The sequence below is a fragment of the Stegodyphus dumicola genome, chromosome 3 (assembly GCF_044657685.1).
Source record: "Stegodyphus dumicola isolate Sdum_Otavi_A_Nest chromosome 3, ASM4465768v1".
In the NCBI taxonomy this organism is placed as follows: Eukaryota; Metazoa; Arthropoda; class Arachnida; order Araneae; family Eresidae; genus Stegodyphus; species Stegodyphus dumicola.
In genome coordinates, this window is record NC_140770.1 from 140,063,193 (window position 1) to 140,084,189 (window position 20,997).

At 31.4% G+C, this 20,997-nt stretch overlaps 1 protein-coding gene across 3 annotated transcripts in view; it reads right to left on the reverse strand.

The window, feature by feature from the left end:
* Window positions 1-20,997, reverse strand: part of LOC118188188 (PX domain-containing protein kinase-like protein) — a 96,232-nt gene that overhangs the window by 5,460 nt on the left and 69,775 nt on the right. For 2 of the 3 annotated variants that reach the window (XM_085813371.1, XM_085813370.1), the window contains exon 15: window positions 1,264-1,577. In XM_085813371.1, coding sequence (XP_085669497.1) covers window positions 1,264-1,577 — 314 coding nt within the window. Of the gene's footprint in view, window positions 1-1,263; window positions 1,578-10,332; window positions 10,410-20,997 lie in introns of those variants that run through there. The other variant, XR_004758069.2, reaches the window with a different exon arrangement.

The window sequence follows — 20,997 nt, forward strand, 5'->3', positions numbered from 1 at the left end:
TCTACCTTTGTATTACCTTATGTTTACAGTAGAGAACATCATGACATATCAGCATTAGTAAAATGTACAGACCTCTAAAATATATCATGTAAGACAAAACTACAGCTCTCATATTATAATAATGCTTTTCATATATTACAAAAAATAAAATATTCTAGCACACAACATTTAAAATTTGTAAGTTATAATAATAAAAGATATCTGTATTGTTAGGTCTATTAAATAAAGAACACTTGCAAAAATTATTACATAAATTAAAAATGATTATGATATAAACAATAAGTTATAATAATAAAAGATATCTTCTGTATTGTTAGGTTTATTAAATAAAGAATAATTATAAAAATTATTACAGGAATTAAAAATGATTATACTATAAACAATCTCATGAATTTCACAGGGAAAAAATGAATGCATACAAATAACTTGTAAAATAAGAAAACACAAAACTGGCATTATACTTTCTTACATGTAAATATATGGACAGCAAACTTTCATTCATATGAATATTAACAATGTCTATAAACTGAATATATATTCAGCATTAGCAAATAACCATATTTTATTTTATTACATGAAATGAGCATTGAAAAAAATTCCAGTTCACTTTGGAATAATTAAATAATTTTAGAAAATACATGACAGTTTCCTGACACGTGTAGCAAAATCTTATCCACATGTAAAATACTTGTTTTACAAAAACATTTGACGATGGTTCCAAAAACTGAGCACTTAGCAAATATCATTTTTTCCTATGTTCATATAAAATATCCATTCAAATTAATATTTTGATATTTTATTAACACAGAATTATGCTTTAATCGAAATAAATATTTTCTTCAAATTATTTACACTTCTCTTTCACACACATACATCCTTTTAAATTATTTAAAATCATAAGATATGATAAGTTTAAAATAGCCATGCTAATACCTTCCTGAAATCAGGTGAAGTTAGAGATACGTAACTTAATGTAAAACTAAACTAACTAATAGATTAAAAATAATGATAATTAAAAGTTAATAAAAATGTATGAAGCAAAGTATCTACAAAAAAAAAAATCTATTAAAATCATAATACTTTAATAATGGTAATTGTTCCTTAATATTTGTTCGTTGTGGTGCTAAAAAATTGCTTTGATACCTTTCATACTGCAAAAATGTGTTTGAAATTAGTAATTTATGTAAATTTACACATCTATAATACATGTAAAAAACTTAATTCTCTACTGTATTATATATATAAATATTAAATAATTAATACTCAAATTTTTGGAGCGCTACAATCCTTGGTTTCAGCCTTTTTTAAAGCATGTTTATTGAAGCCTTGGATAGAACTCAAGAGGGCTGATCGATCAGCTGTTGGACTCTGTGGCAAGGATGCAGGCAGTGATGGTGGTGGCAGCGGTGGTGCTGGTGGAGCAGGAGGAGGAGGTATTGGTGAAGTGGGAGAAACAGATACTGTTGCATTATTCTTTACAGTCACATTCTCAGAATTAACTGTAACTGCTGATGGAAGAGATGTAGGTTGTAAGGAGGGCATACTTGATGTTGGTAATACTAAGTCATTCACAGTACCTACAAAAGAATTTGATGCTGAATTGATTCCTCAAATAATATACTATTTTATGTGAGAAAGGTTAAAAAGTACTTGTTTATGTGTAAAATCAAATATGTTAAATATGACTAAGAAATAAAATTTTTATACAAAATTAGGAAATAACATTAAAAGGAACAGTATGATAATATATACATGATATTATTTATTGTTAGGAAGAGTAACATCTTTCTCGTCAATAAATTATTTGAAGATGGTGTCTGTGTAAGGATAGGATTATTCTTTCTCATTTCTTCAGTTTCACAGGAACATATACCGATTGCTCCCCCCAATTTTGTGTGTGTTTTTAATATTACCATAGCTGTCAATAAACTTTATCCTTTAGTTAAATTCCCCTAAGTTGCATTCAATCTCTGTGACATCTATTAGCATTGATTTTTTCAGTTCAAGTTAATATTTGGTTCAAACACAATTATTACATGACAGTAAAAAAATAATTATGCTCTTTTTTATTATTATTTTTATTTTAACAGCAGTTTTCACATAGCTGTAGTATATTGCATACCCCCTCCAGATCTTGCATTTTCATACCATGAAGAGATGAGTTACAGTACATAATAAAACCTCATGTGCAAGATACTTTTGAGGCTTAAGTGAGCATCCTTGAAGAAAAATGTCCTTAAATCAGAATTTATGAACAAAATTTTTTATTTACCTTTATTTATTTATTTTTGTTAACATAAGAATATTTTACTCAAAATTCTTCACATCTTTAAATATTTATTTTAAAAAATGTAACTTCTGACAAAATTAATACTTTGGCAGTTAAAATAAGAAATTATTTCTTCCCATGTACACGCAATATCTGTCAGTTGTAAATTTGTAATACGAGCTGTATGTTCGTGCCCATTGCAGTGCATAATTGTAATGCAAGTTAAGGTCATTGATGACCATCAAAAGATTAAATATTACCAGAATAATAAATGTAGAGCTTATAATTGCCATTTTATTATTTTTAGATCATGCTATTTAATGCTTCTGCTCTGAAATCTCAATAACTGAATAATGGCTATTAGTATGTAGTTCAATTTTTTTACTTAGAATAGCATCATTTTAAGAATATATACCATTTTTCACAAAAACCTTTATGTGTTCTTTACTTCTGCGGTCGTTAAACATAGACATTATATAATATCAGTTGAAGCAAAAAAATTAAATGATTCAAATATTCAAGTTTTGGCACATATGGATTTAAAAAGTCAGTTTAGTGAAAATTATTAAATCGTAACTTTTTATACGGTCCCTATACTTATGTTTGTTTAGTGATAGTTTATATACATAATTCACCCTTCAAAGACACTTTATTAGCTAAATTTGTATATTTACTTACTTTAGGCTCTATTTTAATAAACTTTCATTTATTAAGATGATATTTATATTATTAAAGAAAGTAAGAAAGCAAAATATCATAAATTATAAGCTAATATACACTCATGTCCATAAATTAAGGATAATTCGGAGTCATGCAGAAATTGAACTCTAAAATAAATATATCACATGTAAAATCACTACACACATCTTCAAAAATCATATGCAAATTTCAGGAAGTAACCAGATGATACCGATGGTACGTCACAATGACGAGAAGGTAAGAGAGTGATATATCAGGAATACAGGCAAAGAAGTAAAATTGTTCGCAGGGGCTTTATAAGCATTTCAGTGCAATAATCGAATAGTTATGATACAAAGGACGCATTTGGAAGATTTTTTACGTGGTAGAATTATCGGCCCTCTGGAATGTGAGTGTACCCAACTGGAAGTATCAGATGAACTTGGAATTACCCAGAGTGTCATCTTCAGGCTTTGGCAACGATTCCAAGATGATGGTAATGTGAGTAGACTTTACAGCACAGGTCACCCCAGAGTTACAACGGCAAATGAGGACCGGTATTTGGCAGTTACTGCTAAAAAAAAACAGGCAGAACACAGCCTCAGACCTGCCTCGTCAGCTCTCTTCAGCCACTGGTACGACAATTACAAGGCAGACCGTGTACAGACGCTTAGGGCAGATTGGTCTATAGGTTCGTAGACCTGTCAGATGCGTTCCACTTACTGCAACTCACTGTCGCCTGCGGTTAGCTTGGAGTAGAGAGCATGCATTGTAGACACCGCAACAGTGGACTTGTGTGATGTTTTCCGACGAGTCCAGGTTTAGCTTGCAGTCTGATTCTCACCGGACTTTCATATGGAGAGTTCCAGGTACCCGTTCCCACCAAGAAAACATCATTGAACGACACCGTTACGGTGGTGCAGGAGTGCTCGTTTTGAGTGGAATTATTCTGGGTTCCAGAACTGACCTGCATGTTCAAATCGGAACCATGACAAGCCAAATCTATCGGGATGTCACTGAAACAACATGTACATTTGTTTTGGGGTGCCATGGGTGCACAATTTGTGTTTATAAATGACAACACCCGTCCTCACCGTGCAAACATCATAAACGAATGCCTTCAATCGCAGGATATAACCCGTATGGACTGGCCAGCATTCTCAGCGGACTTGAATTCAGAAGAGCACATGTGGGACATGCTTGGCCGATGAGTTTCAGCCCGTCAACCTCCTCCTACATGTCTACCAGAACTTCGGAGAGCATTGCTTTTTGAGTGGTGTAATATCCCCCAAGATCAGATTGATAATTTGATACTCAGCATGCCTAGGTGTTGTACGGACTGTATTGCATTGTATGGGAGACATACAATGTATTAACAATCATACCAACCATGTAATATTTTTTTTTTTTTTTTTTCAATTTGCTCCAGGGAGGAAAAAAATCGCTAATTTTTTTATTAATATCAAACATATAGCATCTTTTTTTGCTCTTTACCTTCTGTTTAATAAATAAGCTTTACAAATAAGTCAAATTTGTTTTGCTTCTAACTCTTCCTTTGCCTGATTTTGCATTATCCTTAATTTATGGACATGAGTGTATAACAAATGACAAAAAATCTCATGACCGGAATTTTTTGACACCCATATGACAAAAACTGACAGGTATTTAATTTCAAAATCTGGAATTTTTAACATCTTTTATTAGCTTACCTTTAAGTGTCAGTTAAAAAAGAAATTAAAATAATTCTAGATTGAATTTTTGCCCAGCATGTAACAATTCTTAAATTATAATTTGTTACATTGCTAAAATTAATTTATATATGCTAATTATTAATTTATTATTATTTATTATTAATTATGCTTATTAATTTATATATGCTAAAATTAATTTAAAGTACACAAAAGCAGTTTATAAATTTTTAAATGTACCAGTAATATACCCATGCACTTTTATTACTTCAAGATAACAATCTAATTGTCATTAATCTCCTACCAAAAAAAAATAGCCTAGAAATATTTTTCAGTTTTAATTTATGCAAATAATGCTATGAATTGCTATGTGCTAACACTGTGCTGTTTACCAATTTCTCAATAACACAAATTCTGTAATAATCTGTGAATAAGATCTTCCTTTCAGGAAATTTTGTATTATTTGAAACATTTTATGATAATATGTATAGCAATGCTCGTCACTATTAACACCAGAAATTATTTTCACAATCGGCATTCCATTTTTAATTATATATAGATGCAAACATTTCACTCTTCAATTTACAACTAACTCTTGAATATGTTCTCAAACTTTAAATATCTCCATCACCACCTTTTTTCATACAGAAGTTGTGATTTCTTTTTTAATTCTTTATAATAAGTATAAACTTAAATTGAATGAAACTATATGGATGAAGGCAGCATATAAAAAGTTAAATTTAGTTAATCTTACAAAACTTTTTTTAAATTTAAAAATGCCATGACAAATATCTTTTTTTATCGAAAACATCTGTTTGATTAGAAGGATTTGTGTAGGATTAACATCGCAAAAATAAAGGATATTATGTATATTATATGCAGATTAATACTGAATTTCACACATACTAATAAAATTTTAAAAAATATTATTTCACACATACTAATAAAATTGTAAAAAATATTATTTTAAAATATATTCAGAAACGTAGCAAACTGCAATAATTGGCAAATGTGATCTGTTATTTTTTACTACTGTGTCAATTTAAAATAAAAAGTACTTCAAGAACAAACAAAGACAGTTACCTAAAAAATGAGAGTTGTCATCCCCATTTCTCTCAAAACATTCATTATGTGTATTTATAAAAATTAAAAAAAAAAAAAAACTGTTTCAAAACAATGTTGATCCTTATTTAATGTATTACATCCTACTAATATACGAGGCGTATTCGGAAACTAAGCACCGTTTTGAAAAAAAAATAGTAAAACAATTTTTTCGAATCCAATTTTATTTTTACATGAAAATACATGTCTTAAACTATATTTCAACATATTTTCCGCCAATGATCAAACACCTGTCATAGCGAGTGACCAGTTTTTGTATACCATCGTCAAAGAAACTTCCCGCCAGTTTCGATAACCACGTATCCACAGCATTTTTCGTGTCATCGTCAGATCCAAAGCACTTGCCACCAAGCTCGCGCTTCATGTGCAGGAACAAGTGATAGACGGATGGCGCCAAGTCCGGCTGTACGGTGGGTGATTGAACTGCTCCCAATGAAACTATCGAATTAACGATTGAGTGACACCAGCAGTATGGGGCCGAGCATTGTCATGGAGCAACACAATTCCTTTACTGAGCATTCTCTTCGTTTGTTTTGAATGGCACGCCTTAGTTTTGTTAAAGTCTCACAATATTGTGCCGCATTAATGGTTTCACCTCTGGGAAGAAATTCAGTAAGCAAAACGCCTTTCCTATCCCAGAAGACAGTGCATATGATTTTTTGTGATGACATTCTCACTTTGAACTTTTGTTTTTTCGGAAAATGAGTGTGTCTCCACTCCATCGACTGTTGTTTCGATTCTGGTGTGAAATGACACACCCAAGTTTCATCACCTGTCACAATTTGGTTTAAAAAGTTTTCTCCCTCATCACTGTACCGCGTGAGAAATGTCAGGGCACTACCAAGTCACTTTGTTTTGTGAACATCAGTGAGCATTTTTGGAACCCATCGGGAACACAGTTTGCGATAATTCAAGCAGTCAGACACAATTTCGAACAAAACAGTACGTGAAATTTGTGGAAATGCCTCTGAAAGAGTTGTCATTGTGAAGCGTCTGTTCTCATGAATTGCTTCATCAACTTTCCTTACCAAATCATCGGTGACAACAGAAGGCCGACCACTCCGCGCCTCGGCGTGGACATTTGTTCGACCTGCATTAAACATTCTTACCCACTTTCTCACCATTCCATTACTTATCGCGTATTCACCGTAAACTTCTGTCACTTGACGATAAATTTCGGCTGGTTTAACATTCCTCGCGTTCAAAAATTTAATCACGGCACGAATCTCACAGTCAGCGGGAGAACTAATTGTCTTTAAACATTTTGAATGTGCACAGCAAACTGAAAACACGACATACAGCAACCAAAATGGCAGCAATTCAAAGTTAGTGAACAAGAAAGACTAGTGCGCATGAGCGGGATGCCTACCACAGCGCTGCGATGGCGCTAGAATGAAACGGTACTTAGTTTCCGAATACGCTACGTATGTTAAGCATATGATTTAATTATATTTGAAAAATGTATTTGACATAGGGATCATACTTTTATAATGTGGAATCCTTTCTTATCACAGTATTAAAAGTGTGCTGCAAAAATGAGAATTTAATAAAAATAACATATATAACATAAATACCATAGTGCTCAAAACACAAAATGTGTCAGCTGGGCATTCATGTTAATTATGAAGATTAATCATATTTTGTAACTTATCTGCCATGTTTAGGGTCCTGCCTTTGTTGACCATCTGTATCTTTCTATATAATTGTTTTAACTAATTAGAGAACATCCAGTGCCTGATTTACAAAATTAGAGGCTGAGGGCAAATTCTCTTATTAAAATGCAAAATATATGAAGTATTTAGTGAAATAACTTACTAATGAAATATTCTTTTAGGTTATTAACTAAGGAATGTACTTCACCTTTCTGTATGTTTTATTTTCCTAGTTTCAATTTATTATACGCTGTATAAAATAGAAGTTTATACTTTTTAAACTAATGCCTCCGAAAATAATGGAATAAAGACAGAAACACGGAAGCCTTAATTATAGTGCACTGCAGATATAAGACCAAAATAACGCAATTTAATAATCAAATATATGAACACAAGTATAATAAGATCTTTATATTCATATAACATCATGAGCTTCAAGTGTCACACATATATGACTACACCTATGATAGTCAAGATTTTCATACTCACATGACATCATGAATTTCAAGTGTCACACAATAACAAAAACTGACTAGACAAGTTAGCATTAGTTTGCAAATTAAAACTTTGCTAAACAATAAATATCAGGAGTATAAGACAATGTTCCAATATATAATTTTTAAATATGTAACAAATTTTTAATTTAAATTGTGTTCTTGCTTCTACTCTTATATTTTTAAACCCTATTATTGAAAAAAAAAAAAAAAAAAAAAAAAAGATGATTTTAAATTTTATATATTTTAAATATGATAAAAAGGATTTGAGAATCCCCCCTAAAAGTGAAGGCACATGCTCTGCCACCTGATTTTGTGTAAATGAGGACCTGGCAATGACTCAAAACAGATGTCTGAATGCAAGGCAACCATAGAAATTTTGAACACAAATGGATAAACATTTTCTGATTTCAAAAGTTCAGTGAAAAGATAACATGTTGACTGCCACAGGAAAATTGGGTAAAAAACTCTGTCAGGTCATTTTTTAATTCTAGTGTTTTCTTGTCCCATTAACCCTAAAAATTAGTTCAGTACCTAATCTAAATGTGCTTTTATAAATATTTAATAAATATATATAAATAAATAATAATAAATAAATTACAATTTAATTCATTGTAAAATAACACTTCATTATTTTGATATTAAAAATTAGTGCATTTAGACAAATACTATGTTCTGTACAAATGGTAAAAAAGCATATATAACCAGAAATGAATAACTTTCTGAATGTATAAACATCTTAAAATATACTGCTAGTCTTGTACTCTTTCATTATATAATGCAATCCTCTTTGATTACAACTTGTTTGTCTTAGTTGTATATAATAATAATTACTTAAAAGATACTGCAGCAAAATATTAAAATTATTCAACGATTTATGGAAAAAAAGCTTCCAGCAGCCGGGAACTAAAGAACTACAGAGCAATTTTCTGAGGCCATATAAATCTGAGTGTTTGCGAAGCCCGGATGGCCCACATGGCTTCAGACAATACAAAACTTGTGAATCATCAGTGATGTACATGGCAGTCAAGGTGTTAATTAAACTAGCCTTCTCAGTTATTAGGTTAATTAAAGCAGAAGACATGAAAAATGTGCAATATCCTCACCAGCTTTCAACTGCTGGCCAGATACGTTTTCCAGAGGAGGGAGAAAATACCTTACATATCCCCCCTCTCAAAGGGCCAAATGGGAGAGGAGAGAACCCAAAGTCCAAATCCTGGGAGGTGACAAATTATTGTCCACCACATTTTAGTTCAGGCAGCACTTGCACAGTCAATTAAATTAACAGCAGCAGATGTGAAAAAATGTGCAATCCTCTTCCCAGGATTCAAACTCCAGATCTCCTAATTACTAAAAGGATGTGCTTTCTAATTACATACAACAGGGAGAGAGAAAATACCGTTCAAGATATCCCATCAAATATCTCTAATGCAGAACTGATCAATGTATTTAAACTGCTGATCCACCAGCAGTGGAAATGAATGAAAAATAATGACTGACTCAGCTAGGACCAGCTCAAAGAATAATTGTCTCTTTCTTTCCCGGTGCTGGTATTCTGAGAAATCAGTATCCAAATATGTGAGCTTATGGAAAATCATTATCCAAGTGGTTACATTTATCAAGGTTTAATAACTGGCCCATGCATATATTATTATGTGTTTCTAATATTTTTACTGTTAATATGCTCTTAATATTTAGGCACATAAATAAATTGACATAGCACAGATAAACAGTTTAATTATTCCTATTATCGTATTAAATTTCAAATTCCTTTAAAATATTTGCTTCCTAGAAACTAACTTACACCCATATACGATTATGGAAGGAGGGAAGACATTTTTATACCTAAAATTCTGCATGCTAGGCTGAATAACTGTTCAAAATAACAAAATTTTTTGTTATGCATGTTATCACCAATTTTTTTTTTACTCAAATATCGTGTAAAGAATTGCTGTATGTATATCCTTTTTTATTCAACTATACTAAAAAATTTAAGTAAAACAATTATAACTACAAAAAAGTATTTCTTTTTTCCTTCTTGTCTGTGCTTATAACAATGTTCTTTATTTTCTTCATTAAAAAAAAAAAAAAAAAAAAAAAAAAAAAGATGGGTAGGGGAAAATGAAAAATATCAGATACGCTATTAATAAATATATTATCTATATACTTCTAATATACAATTTAAATAAATTTAAAATTAGGAATTCAAAATCCAAAATTTAAATTCGTGTTAAACAGTAACTACATTAATATGAATGCTAAACTACAATTTTCATTACATTTAAATAACTACTCTAATTGAAATTATATCATAATAACAACTTAATACTATTTTCCTTAGATGGAATCGCAGAAGATATTTAATGCTGCTTCATCCACAATAAGAATAAGGAACATACATGTTAAGCACACATAAAAACTCCACCTACAGATTTTGCTTGAAAGCCAGGAATGTATGTTACAAACATGGAAGGGCAGATGCAGGTATAATCTCAAATGACAGGACCTGAGCCATTAGGGAATGCATGACAAAGACAAAAAAAGCATGTAATATGTGTAATAAGAGTTTGTTTCACAAAAGTGAGCAAATTAAATAATACAGAAAAATAAAATATGTAGCATAAAGCATCAATAACAAAAATCATACATCAAAAACAATTTTAAATTACTTCAATATTTTTATGTGCCACAAAGTAAGCAAAATTTTACAATGCACAAATATAATTTATAGCAAAGTTGCAGTGAATTTACATAAAGGTGAAAATTAAAATTCATTAAAAATTTAATAAAAGCAGTTCTCATATTGGGTGGACTGAATCTTTTTAAATTACGAATGTACAATAACAATAAAAATGTTTAGTAAATGTTAAATAAATAACAGCTCAATATTCATTTTCATATCTAATTTGATAGGCTGAAATTACTTTTTTTTTTAAACTTCAGATTAGCAAGGTTTTTTTCCCCCATTCAGAAAAAAGGATATCGATTCAACCATTCGCCTTTTTTACTATTTTCCCTTCTGCAGAAAATGAAATAAAGAAATATGAAACTAAACTACCTTATATTATAATGCTATTAAACCTAAAATAACAGAGCTTGACCAGAGAGTGACTGTTAAAGACTGTGGACAAATTTCCATCTCATCAGACTTCCCAAACAGAAGTATCACAACTAATGTAAAATCCAAATAAAAGTGTTTATTAATATGTCAGCCTGATGTTTACATAAAATGCAATTACAGAAATCAAACTTCTGCTTAAAGTTAGAATAACAGCTTCCTGACAAAAATTCACAGTAAATTGAATATAATTCACAATATCAGCAAAGCCTAATTTAAAGCTTAGCCTACTAAAACTAATGAATTGGATTATTTAATTATGGCAAAGCACACGAGGGTTATCTGCCTAAAGGGAGGGATGCCTTTGTGGAGGACTTTCTAAGGGAAACTGGCTGGTATACACGTTACACATGAGGAAAACCATGAAAACGCCCATGCAGCCAGCCCGTTCGCGGAATTCGAACCTCAGACCGAACTACCAGTGTTCAGCGTCTTTACCGCTCAGCTGCTGGTGGGCTCCTACTAAAACTAAAGATTCAATGCAAGCAAATCTTTGTGAAGTTCCTGTAAATTGCACAAACATGGAATAAGCAGCCAGCCAAGTTGCCAAATGCTCTCCAATAAACTTTAAACTTTACTCTTCGTTCTGATAGAAAGTACAGAAAAGCCAAGGTAATAAGATAACTGGTTAATTAAAATGAAACCTTACAAACTTGCTCATGACACTCAAACCACTGGATTAAGATACAGAAGAGTAGTATATTATTTTCAGCTTGAGGCCTGACCTGACCTTTTATTTCAAACTGCAAAAATATTCTGCATCATTTACTAAATACAATGTCTATACTTAGTAAAATAAACAATACAGTAATTCTATACAGTTCTATGAGTTCTATATACTTCTTTACAGTTCTGTGAATTTTAAACACAAGAAATTTTGCATAGTATTAAAAATTAACTCATAAATATTGATTAAAGTTCACAAGTTTAAAAAAATGTACTGGAATGACAACACCAGAGTGGTTCAAAAAACTCTTATGTGAGACAGCTAGTTGTAAGTTAATATGAAATAGCTAATATTTTTATATCTTAAATAATTTTTTTTTGTCAAAAACTGAGCTCTTTTATTTCAAGAACCATAATTTATTGAAGTTTAATAAAGTGCAGAAAGAAATTTAGAATGGAAAAATAAGTTTATTTCACCTATCAAACAAAATGAAATGAAAAGCAAAAGTTTCTTTTCTTGCCATTTCATTTTTACTTAGAGAAAACACTAGATTTGAATTAAAACATTAACTAAAGTTAGAGTCATTAAGACAAATGTTTAGGGGGAAAACTAGATTTTAATTAAAAATGAAGTTCTGATGAATTTGACACTTTCTAAATAAAAATATAAAATGCTAAAAATCAAGTTTAAAAAAAAAAAAAAAAAAAAATAGCTAAAAGTCATATTAAAAGAATTTAGAACAGAAAATTCTGATGCCTGAATGACCAATCATGCCACAAATTTACATAGGAGAATTCTAATAAACATCAAATATCATATGCTGATTTCTGGATGAAAATAAACAAAATTTTAACTTTTTACAAAATTCAGTATGGCAAATTTACTGGTACTTGGGCATCAATGCAACCACATCAGCAGAAGTCAATGAATTTTCAAAATGCATCAAATCCTGACAACCAGAGTTGTAACAGCTCTTTACTTTTAGCAAGCAACATTGGCATTTTCCTACATGTTCTTTTTGTTATGTTCAAACCGCTTTTATAGAAAAATTGTGACAATATCTTAAACTCAGTTTTGTTTGTGGGATTAGCCTGCAGTGAAAGAAACTGCTCCAAAATTCCTTCAGGAATGCAGTATTTTGCCACAATCTCACTTAAAGGGAGTGATTGCTTTTAATTCTTTTATAAAGTGACCGTCACAAATTCTCTGTGAGAACAAAAGAAACAAAAATTTGCTTGTAAGTAACATTTTTCGTATAAATACATAATTAAAAAGTAAAATATGTATGTACATAATAAATAATGTTTTTACAGTTGTAAGGCATCATTCATTTTCTTCTGTCAAAAATCTCCAAATTGAACTAAGGCAGTTATACAATACATATACCATTCAACAGCAATTTTTCTTATGTGTACAGAAAAAGAAGCTAGATAAGCTTGCAAGCTTAGAAATAGAATCTGAAATGTCGGAGGAATTCATAACTATTCTGCTATTGCATAACTTAACCAAAAAATTAAAGTTTCAGAGTCACAATAAAATCTTGGGATAAATTACCTAATTTCAACTACTAAAAGTTAAATTACTAGAAAAGTCTTTAAGTCACCAATTTAAAGTGGCAGAAAATAGTCATGTGCAGATGTATTATTAACAAAATAACAGGAAAATGTTAAAACATTCAGGTGTTGTAATTGCAATAGAAAAAAGACACAAAGTGTCAAAATGTATAAAAAAATAAAATCAAAACCCTAATCAAGAATCTGCTAAACAAAGTTGTTCTCTCAGCATTGCCAGTGCAATGCAAGAATTAGGAACACATTACTGATACCTTGATTCTAGAGCAACTGCATATATGTGCAATGACCAAAAATTCACATCAATAACTGAAACAGAAAATGAATCTCAGTTAGCAAATAATGAATTTGTAGATCTTAAAAGAAAAGTTTAAACCAGAGCTGGATTTACATATAAGCTACACAAGCTACAGCTTAGGGCCGCCACTTTCTTCGAGGCGCCCCAAAAATTAAAATTTCAGAGGTATAAATAATATTAAAATATATTATAACATACTTACAAAGGGCCCCATATCTCAAATAGCTTAGATCTAACCTAAATCTGGCTCTCGTTTAAATATATACAAGTGTCAATTCAACTTCACATAATACTAAATGATGTATTATACATTCCCAGGCTAAAATGAATTTAATTTCAATTCATTTAGTGATGCAATGTAAATGTACTGTTTATTTTATAAATAACTGTGTGTGAGTCAAAGACAAACATAAAAACGATGTTTTACAAGCAATGAAGCAAAATGGTCCATCGCAAATCAACAGGATTTGTCTGAAGTTTCATATGTTGCACACAGTAACACAAATACTCAGGATGATAATTGAAACTATGGCATGAAGGAGTATATTCACTTAAATCTAGCCAATTTACAGTATTGTATTCTTGAACTTGTACATACTGATTACCTTGGGTCCGATGAAAGTTACATCTTCAGGTGGTGTAAACTATTTCATAACATTCATTGATGACAAGGTGGTGAAAATTTGCCCAATAAAAAAGGTCCGAAGTTCTTGAAGCATTTAAAAAGTACAAATTGCAGGCCTTAAAACAGACAGGGAAGCAACTGAAAGTACTCTGGGTGATGATTCCAAAGAATTGAACTAATTTTTAGAAAAGTAGGGCATTAAACCTCAACTCTCAGTCAAGTACAGAATATGCAGTTGTACTTTATTTGAAATGCCTATATATCTTATATATTTATCAAGTAAAATTATCCCAAGGCTTATGGGCAGATATTTATCTATGGCCACTTACACATATAACTGATCTATTAAAAGATCAAAAGAGTCAGAAGAAATTTAGTCTAGAAGAAAGCCTACTATAGCACATTTTAGGATCAAAGAAAGTAAACTTGTTAAATTTAACCATTGAAGGTATTAATAACCGTGCTGAAATTGTACCCCAAATTCTTCAATAATGCAACCATCTATATTGCATACACTACAGGGTCCTACACTGAGAGAAGCATTAAAGCAAAACATAATTTTAAAAATTTTATTCTATGGCAGGAAACAGAGATCCTACGAAGGAAAGGGAAAATGCCCAGATTACATAGTCATGATGGCTTTTTAACAATGAACGTCTACCAACTTGACTACCAAATTAGTCGTCTGAATGACAAGACTAATTTGAAGAAATACAAATAGTCTTTTATATTAAAAAGGAATCCCTGTTAAAAATTAGATGTTAAATACTTACAGGTAATAAAAAAAGTGCTAACAAATTTGGGTACCATTCAGAGATTTAAAACAGTTATATTTACGTATTTTTTCTGCCAATTTGCATTGATATGAAGGTAAATTTTTAACATTACACTTTTTTAATGAAACTGTTTGAAAATTTTTTACACTGTTATATACTGATGCAATTTATAACATTCTAACTGGTGGAAAAAGAAATTTGCTGCTTCATCAAATTTGTTTTCTCCATGATTCACTAAGCTTGCAAACTACATTTTGATACAATATCATTACAGTCAAAAGTCTTTATTCCAGACGTCCATAATCCAGAATGATCTATAATCCAGACCTCAAAGCTACAAACTTTCTGTGCATGCGCGTTTAACGTATAATGAACGGTATAATACGAGGGCTATCCAGAAAGTAGATTACGTTTTGGAATAAAAAAATAAACAAAGTATAGGAAACAAATTTTATTATATACAGATGAAAGCCACACTCAAATACTACTTTTCTACATAGTCACCATACAAATTAAGGCATTTATCGTAGCGATGTACGAGCTTGGAAATTCCTTCGTCGAAAAATTTGGCCGCCTGCGCCTTCAACCACTTCGTTACCTCTTCTTGCCTTCCATCTTGCACAAAACTTGTGGTAACCAAGCTTTTCGCTGATGATTTCGTGCAACAAACTTCGTGAAATTTGTGGAAAACTCAAAGAAAGTTCCGTTATTGTGAAATTTCGATTTTCACGGACTTTAGCATCGACTTTTTCGAGAAGTTCGGCGGTCACTATGCTGGGTCTCCCACTTCGATCTTCGTCGTGAACATTGGTTCGGCCATTTTGAAATCTTATGACCCACTGACGCACTCCACCTTCAGTGATAATGTTGTCCCCATACACTTCACGAAGCTGCCGATAGATTTCTATCGGTTTACAGTTTTTTGCAGTCAGAAACCTTATTACTGAGCGCACCTCGCAGGATTTTCAATTAACGCAGACATTTCAAACCGTCACAGTATCTGAACGGAGCACAGCACGAACCTCTCACTAGCACGGCTAGATGCAGACTGAGCTGCGCAACGCTCTGACCCCAAGATGGCCGCGCTAGCCCCGCCCCTAGCGGACACAGACGGAAACGTAATCTACTTCCTGGATGGCCCTCGTAAGTTATATGAATTCATCTGCAAATTTTCTGCTTGCTAAGTACCAGCTCAAGCTTTTTCAACTGAAACGTTTAGTTGCCTTTTACCATGGCAATTTTTAAATTTGGTTAACCAACCTGTTGAATATGTACTCAGTTTTTAAGTGTATTTAAGTGAATATGTGTATTCAGTTTTTTTTAAGATTATTTTTCATGAAATGTTTTGGCTTGAGTCATTAGCAATGAACCATTATTGGCATGCCTAGTTACTTATTCAATCATCACTTTGTTGATTTTTCTGTTATTCAATGCAAGTAAGCTGAGAGAATCTATAAAAAATTCCAAAAATTTTGTTTTTCTGTTTTTCTTCATTATTATTATTATTATCGCATACTATTGGCTTTTCAGCACTGCACTACTCATGTAATTTTGAAACAGATGTACCTTTATTATTATACAGTCAAAAGTCATTAATCCGGACGTCCATAATCTGGAATGATCTATAATCCGGACCTCAAAGCTACAAACTTTCTGCGCATTTGCATTTACGCATGCGCGTAATACCTTTACGCATGCGCATAATATGTTTACGCATGCGCGTAATACCTTTACGCATGTGCATAATATGTTTACGCATGCGCATTTAATGTATAACGGATGGTATAAGCTAAGCTAAAATTATCTAATTATCTATTTCAGTTAATATGGCAGATTGCGTTGTTCCTTAATCTTCGAATTGGATCCGGCTTATTATTTTTTGCAGATTGTTAGAGCAATTTTATAAAAGTAAGCTTGAACTTTCAATTATGTCAAATAGAATTTCTGATGCTGGAGCTGCCAAAGGATCTACAAAGCGAACGCATGTTTCGATGTCCATCAAACAAAAAGTAGAATTGCTGCAAAAAACGTATAAAGGCATATCCTTTGTTTCTCTAACCATTCCGAAATCTGTTTATCAATTTCATGCTGTTCTGGGGGGGGCACACTGTGGCACACAATGAACGGGAAGTTGATCTGTCAGCACTATCCTTAGCTTCAGGGCAGATGTTTTTATTTTATTCTGCTTATAATTCATTACTAAATGTAGTATTTTCATCTCGATGTACTCCATCTTTGATATGATTTAAATCAAATTCCTCGTCATTATAAATGTCACGAATACACATCAAATAGTTTTCTGGTTGCAATTTTCTAATTTCGACTATGAGTAATGTATGCTTTACGCATGCGTGCGTTGAAAAAAAATGGTTAATAAAGTAAATAAATAAATATTAAGCTTTTTTTTTGTAAATTTTGATACCCTTTAGATCATAATTGCTCTTTATTTCATAAATTATGGTTTCATATTTTAATTCTCTAATTTCTGCATGCCATCTTACCAGATTTAAACTGATGATCTATAATCCGGAAAAACCGATAATCCGGAATAGCCCGACGAGTCCGGATTAAAGATATTTTGACTGTAAATAATTAGTGTTATACTATGTTATAGATACATTAGGTCTTTTTTTTTTCCTTTTCTCAGAGCAAATAACGAGAAATCAACTTTTCCAGTGCTAGCTGGATGTCCTACTACTTCTAAGCATAAATGGAGAAATGTGATAATTCCTTGTTTCTCCCTCATTTAAAGGATGACTAGCGAGAGACTTTATCAATCAAGCCCAGGCAGTAATGCATTATCATCCACTATATTTTAGTTCATGTGCCATTGTAAAGAAATTTGGCTTTTTGAAACAAGGAACATGAGAAATTAGCAACCGAACCACGGATCTTCTGATGCTAGACACCATAACAGCACATATACTGGATGTAATAGCTCCTTATAAACTTAGTGAGTACTAATCAGTTATTTTTCTATGTTTACATAACAGCAAACTTATGCTATAATTAATATCTTTATATAAAAAAACTTATGCCTAATTAATAATGTAAAAATAGCAGTTGTTTAAAATTCTCAAGTTGCTTCATTCAAACTTTTTATTTATTTATTTAACTTGAGGCGGTTGGAAAATATGTAAAAATTATTTTGATTATTTCTTCGCTGCAGTTAAAATATGCTATTTATTTAATTTATTAACAGTATACTGCCTGTCACATAAAGCATTATATCATTTGCATAGTATAAACATACAGAATGAAGCATGTTCTTAGACTGCAATGATCTTCAGAACTTCATTAAATTCTGGCCAATAAAAAAATTCAGACCTCTTCTCTGTAATCTTCTTATTAAATTTTATGTAGATTAAAAAAAAAACATGTATATCATCTTAAATGAACAGTTATAAAAATGTGTACAAACACTAATTGAAAAGAAATATGTTACTAATTTTAACTAATAAATAAAATATAAACGCATAAAATTCATTGATGAATAGAAATATACAAATTAAAATTCTGTACAAGTCTATTCATTTATTATTTTACATTTTTGTACTAAAAGTTGATTATCTGAAATTGAAAAAATAACATTTAAAAATTCTTGAAAAATCAATAAATAATGCTATATCACCAAATATTATTATAATCTAGAAATTTTTATTTCCTTAACTACAACAGTTTAGCAGATAAATTTTTTATTTCTATGTTCATTTTGATACGCAGATTTACGCATCCTCTCCCTCCCCTAAAAAAATAATGACAATTTAAGATTGGCAGATCTTCTTTCTATATAATCAAAATCTTAAAATATCTTCTCAGCAATATAAATATTAATGCATATGTATATTAACTGTAAACAATTCAAACATTGTCATACAGCTCCAATAATTTTTAGAATTTTTTCAGTAAAGTTGCACATAAGGAACTTTTATAGTAGTATATGCATTATGTACAGTGCATTCTGAAAGTCACTATGCACCTGTGATGCAGTAGGAAAAATAGTATGTAACTTTCACTTACCTCACAGTAATTGTTGGAAATGTTCATTATGAGCCACCAGACATGGTAGCATACGTCTCTTCATGTTGTCGAAGACTGGCAAGTTACGCCTCTGGAATGTTCTTTGTGAAGTCACGAATAGAAGTTTCCAATTCCAGGAACGAGTGACAGCTTTATCGATAAACATTAGCTTTTGCATAGTAGCAGTAATAAAAATCTTGAGAATGAGGAGACCACAAACCCTTTGAAGTGATTTGATCTCCGAAAACATCTTCCCATAACTTCAAGGACTTACGATCTGTGTGCACAGTGGCACCATCTTGTTGCATCCAGGTATTGTTAATTTCACCCTCTGTTAGTTCTCCCATGAACTTGTAAATAACTTCACAATAATGATGAGAACTGATTGTTTCTCCAAAGAATACTGAGCCTACTATTCTTCTCCTGGATACTGCTATGCACATGCCAAGTTTTTGGTCGTGTAGCAGAGTTTCATGAAGTGCATTTGGATTTTTACTTGACCATAAAGATGAGTTCTGTGCTTAGACATAACCTGATAAATGGAACCATGCATAATCATTAAAAAAGATACTCCACTATATTGTCAGAATTGTCTGCAAGGAATTGCTGAAACCATTCATGAAACTGAGTTCATTTTCCAGTGTCACTGGGGACTAACTGTTGAACTACTTTCACTTTACATTGGATGAGACCAAGTTTTGAACAGCTTTATGTGCCATCGTAATGCCAATGTTTTCCTGCTGAGCCAATTTTTGCATGGATTTGCTGGAGCTATGTAGTATTGCATCCAATATTTCCAACAAATTTTTCTTCAATGAGTACTAATAGTCTCTCACTTCATGGATAATAATTTACTGATGTGGTCTCCCTAATTCTCTTGAAAAGTGCTCAGACATGCTTTCAATTAGGCCCAGTTGTACCTGGAAATTTACTGGCAAATTGCTCTTTCACTGTGTGTACTGGCCATGATCCCAGAACACATATTTAACAAGGAATATTCGCTGTTTCAAAGTTCCAAACAGAAAGAAAACACTAAACTTGGATTAACATGTTCAAACGTGAGGATGCACAATAGTGTGCTGTACACACTGACCTTCTCAAGGCCAGCAAGCAGAATGACTCAGACAAAGCAACTGCAGTGTAACCAACTGTTACATAAAACATTCCTTTGAATCGCATAAGTTGGAAAAATATCTCGCCATATAACTGTGTCTATTTGTAATCGTGGAAGTGCATAGTTACTTTTTGAATGCACTGTACTTAACTACTATGTAGTATATGCACAAAAACATTATACAAGCAAATCTATGTATTTTTAATACTTAAAAGTAATTCTGATCTTATGGATCTAGTTTAATTACATTATTGAGATGTTTATATATTTAGTGAAAATGGATATTTTTCACATATAAAATGTGTTTAAATGATTAGATCTTAATCTTTCAAAATACAAAAGAAACCAAATTAAACAATGTATTGCTTATACATTTTTCTCCTTACATATAGGTACCCTACATCTAAAAATGAACTTATCAATGAATACCATTACAAGTTAAATATAAAGAAAAATAATTAGTTACATTCAGCCCACCTCAAGGCCACAAACAAATGTAGCACTAACTGATTTTTTACAGGTTATAAAAAGCTAACATTTGCATTACAATTTTATCTGCTGCTGCACTAGTTAAAATGGAGGGAAAGAGAAAGACAGAAAATATAGTCATTCTCTTTGTGTTAGAAGAGCATATAATAAGAGTGTCAAAATATTACTAATGTCGAACAGTAATTTAATAACTCTAAATATAAATGAAAAAGAAGGAGAATAATAAAACAGTAAGACATTTAAAGTAATCAATTTAACTAATCTAGTTTTAAATCACTATTTGAAAAATATCTTTAACTCAAGCCATAAATGTTATAAAACTTCATATTATAATACAGTACACACGTCTTATATTAAATTCCTTGTTATGAATAAAATTACAAAAAGACAATACTAAATAATGACAGCTAAAGGAT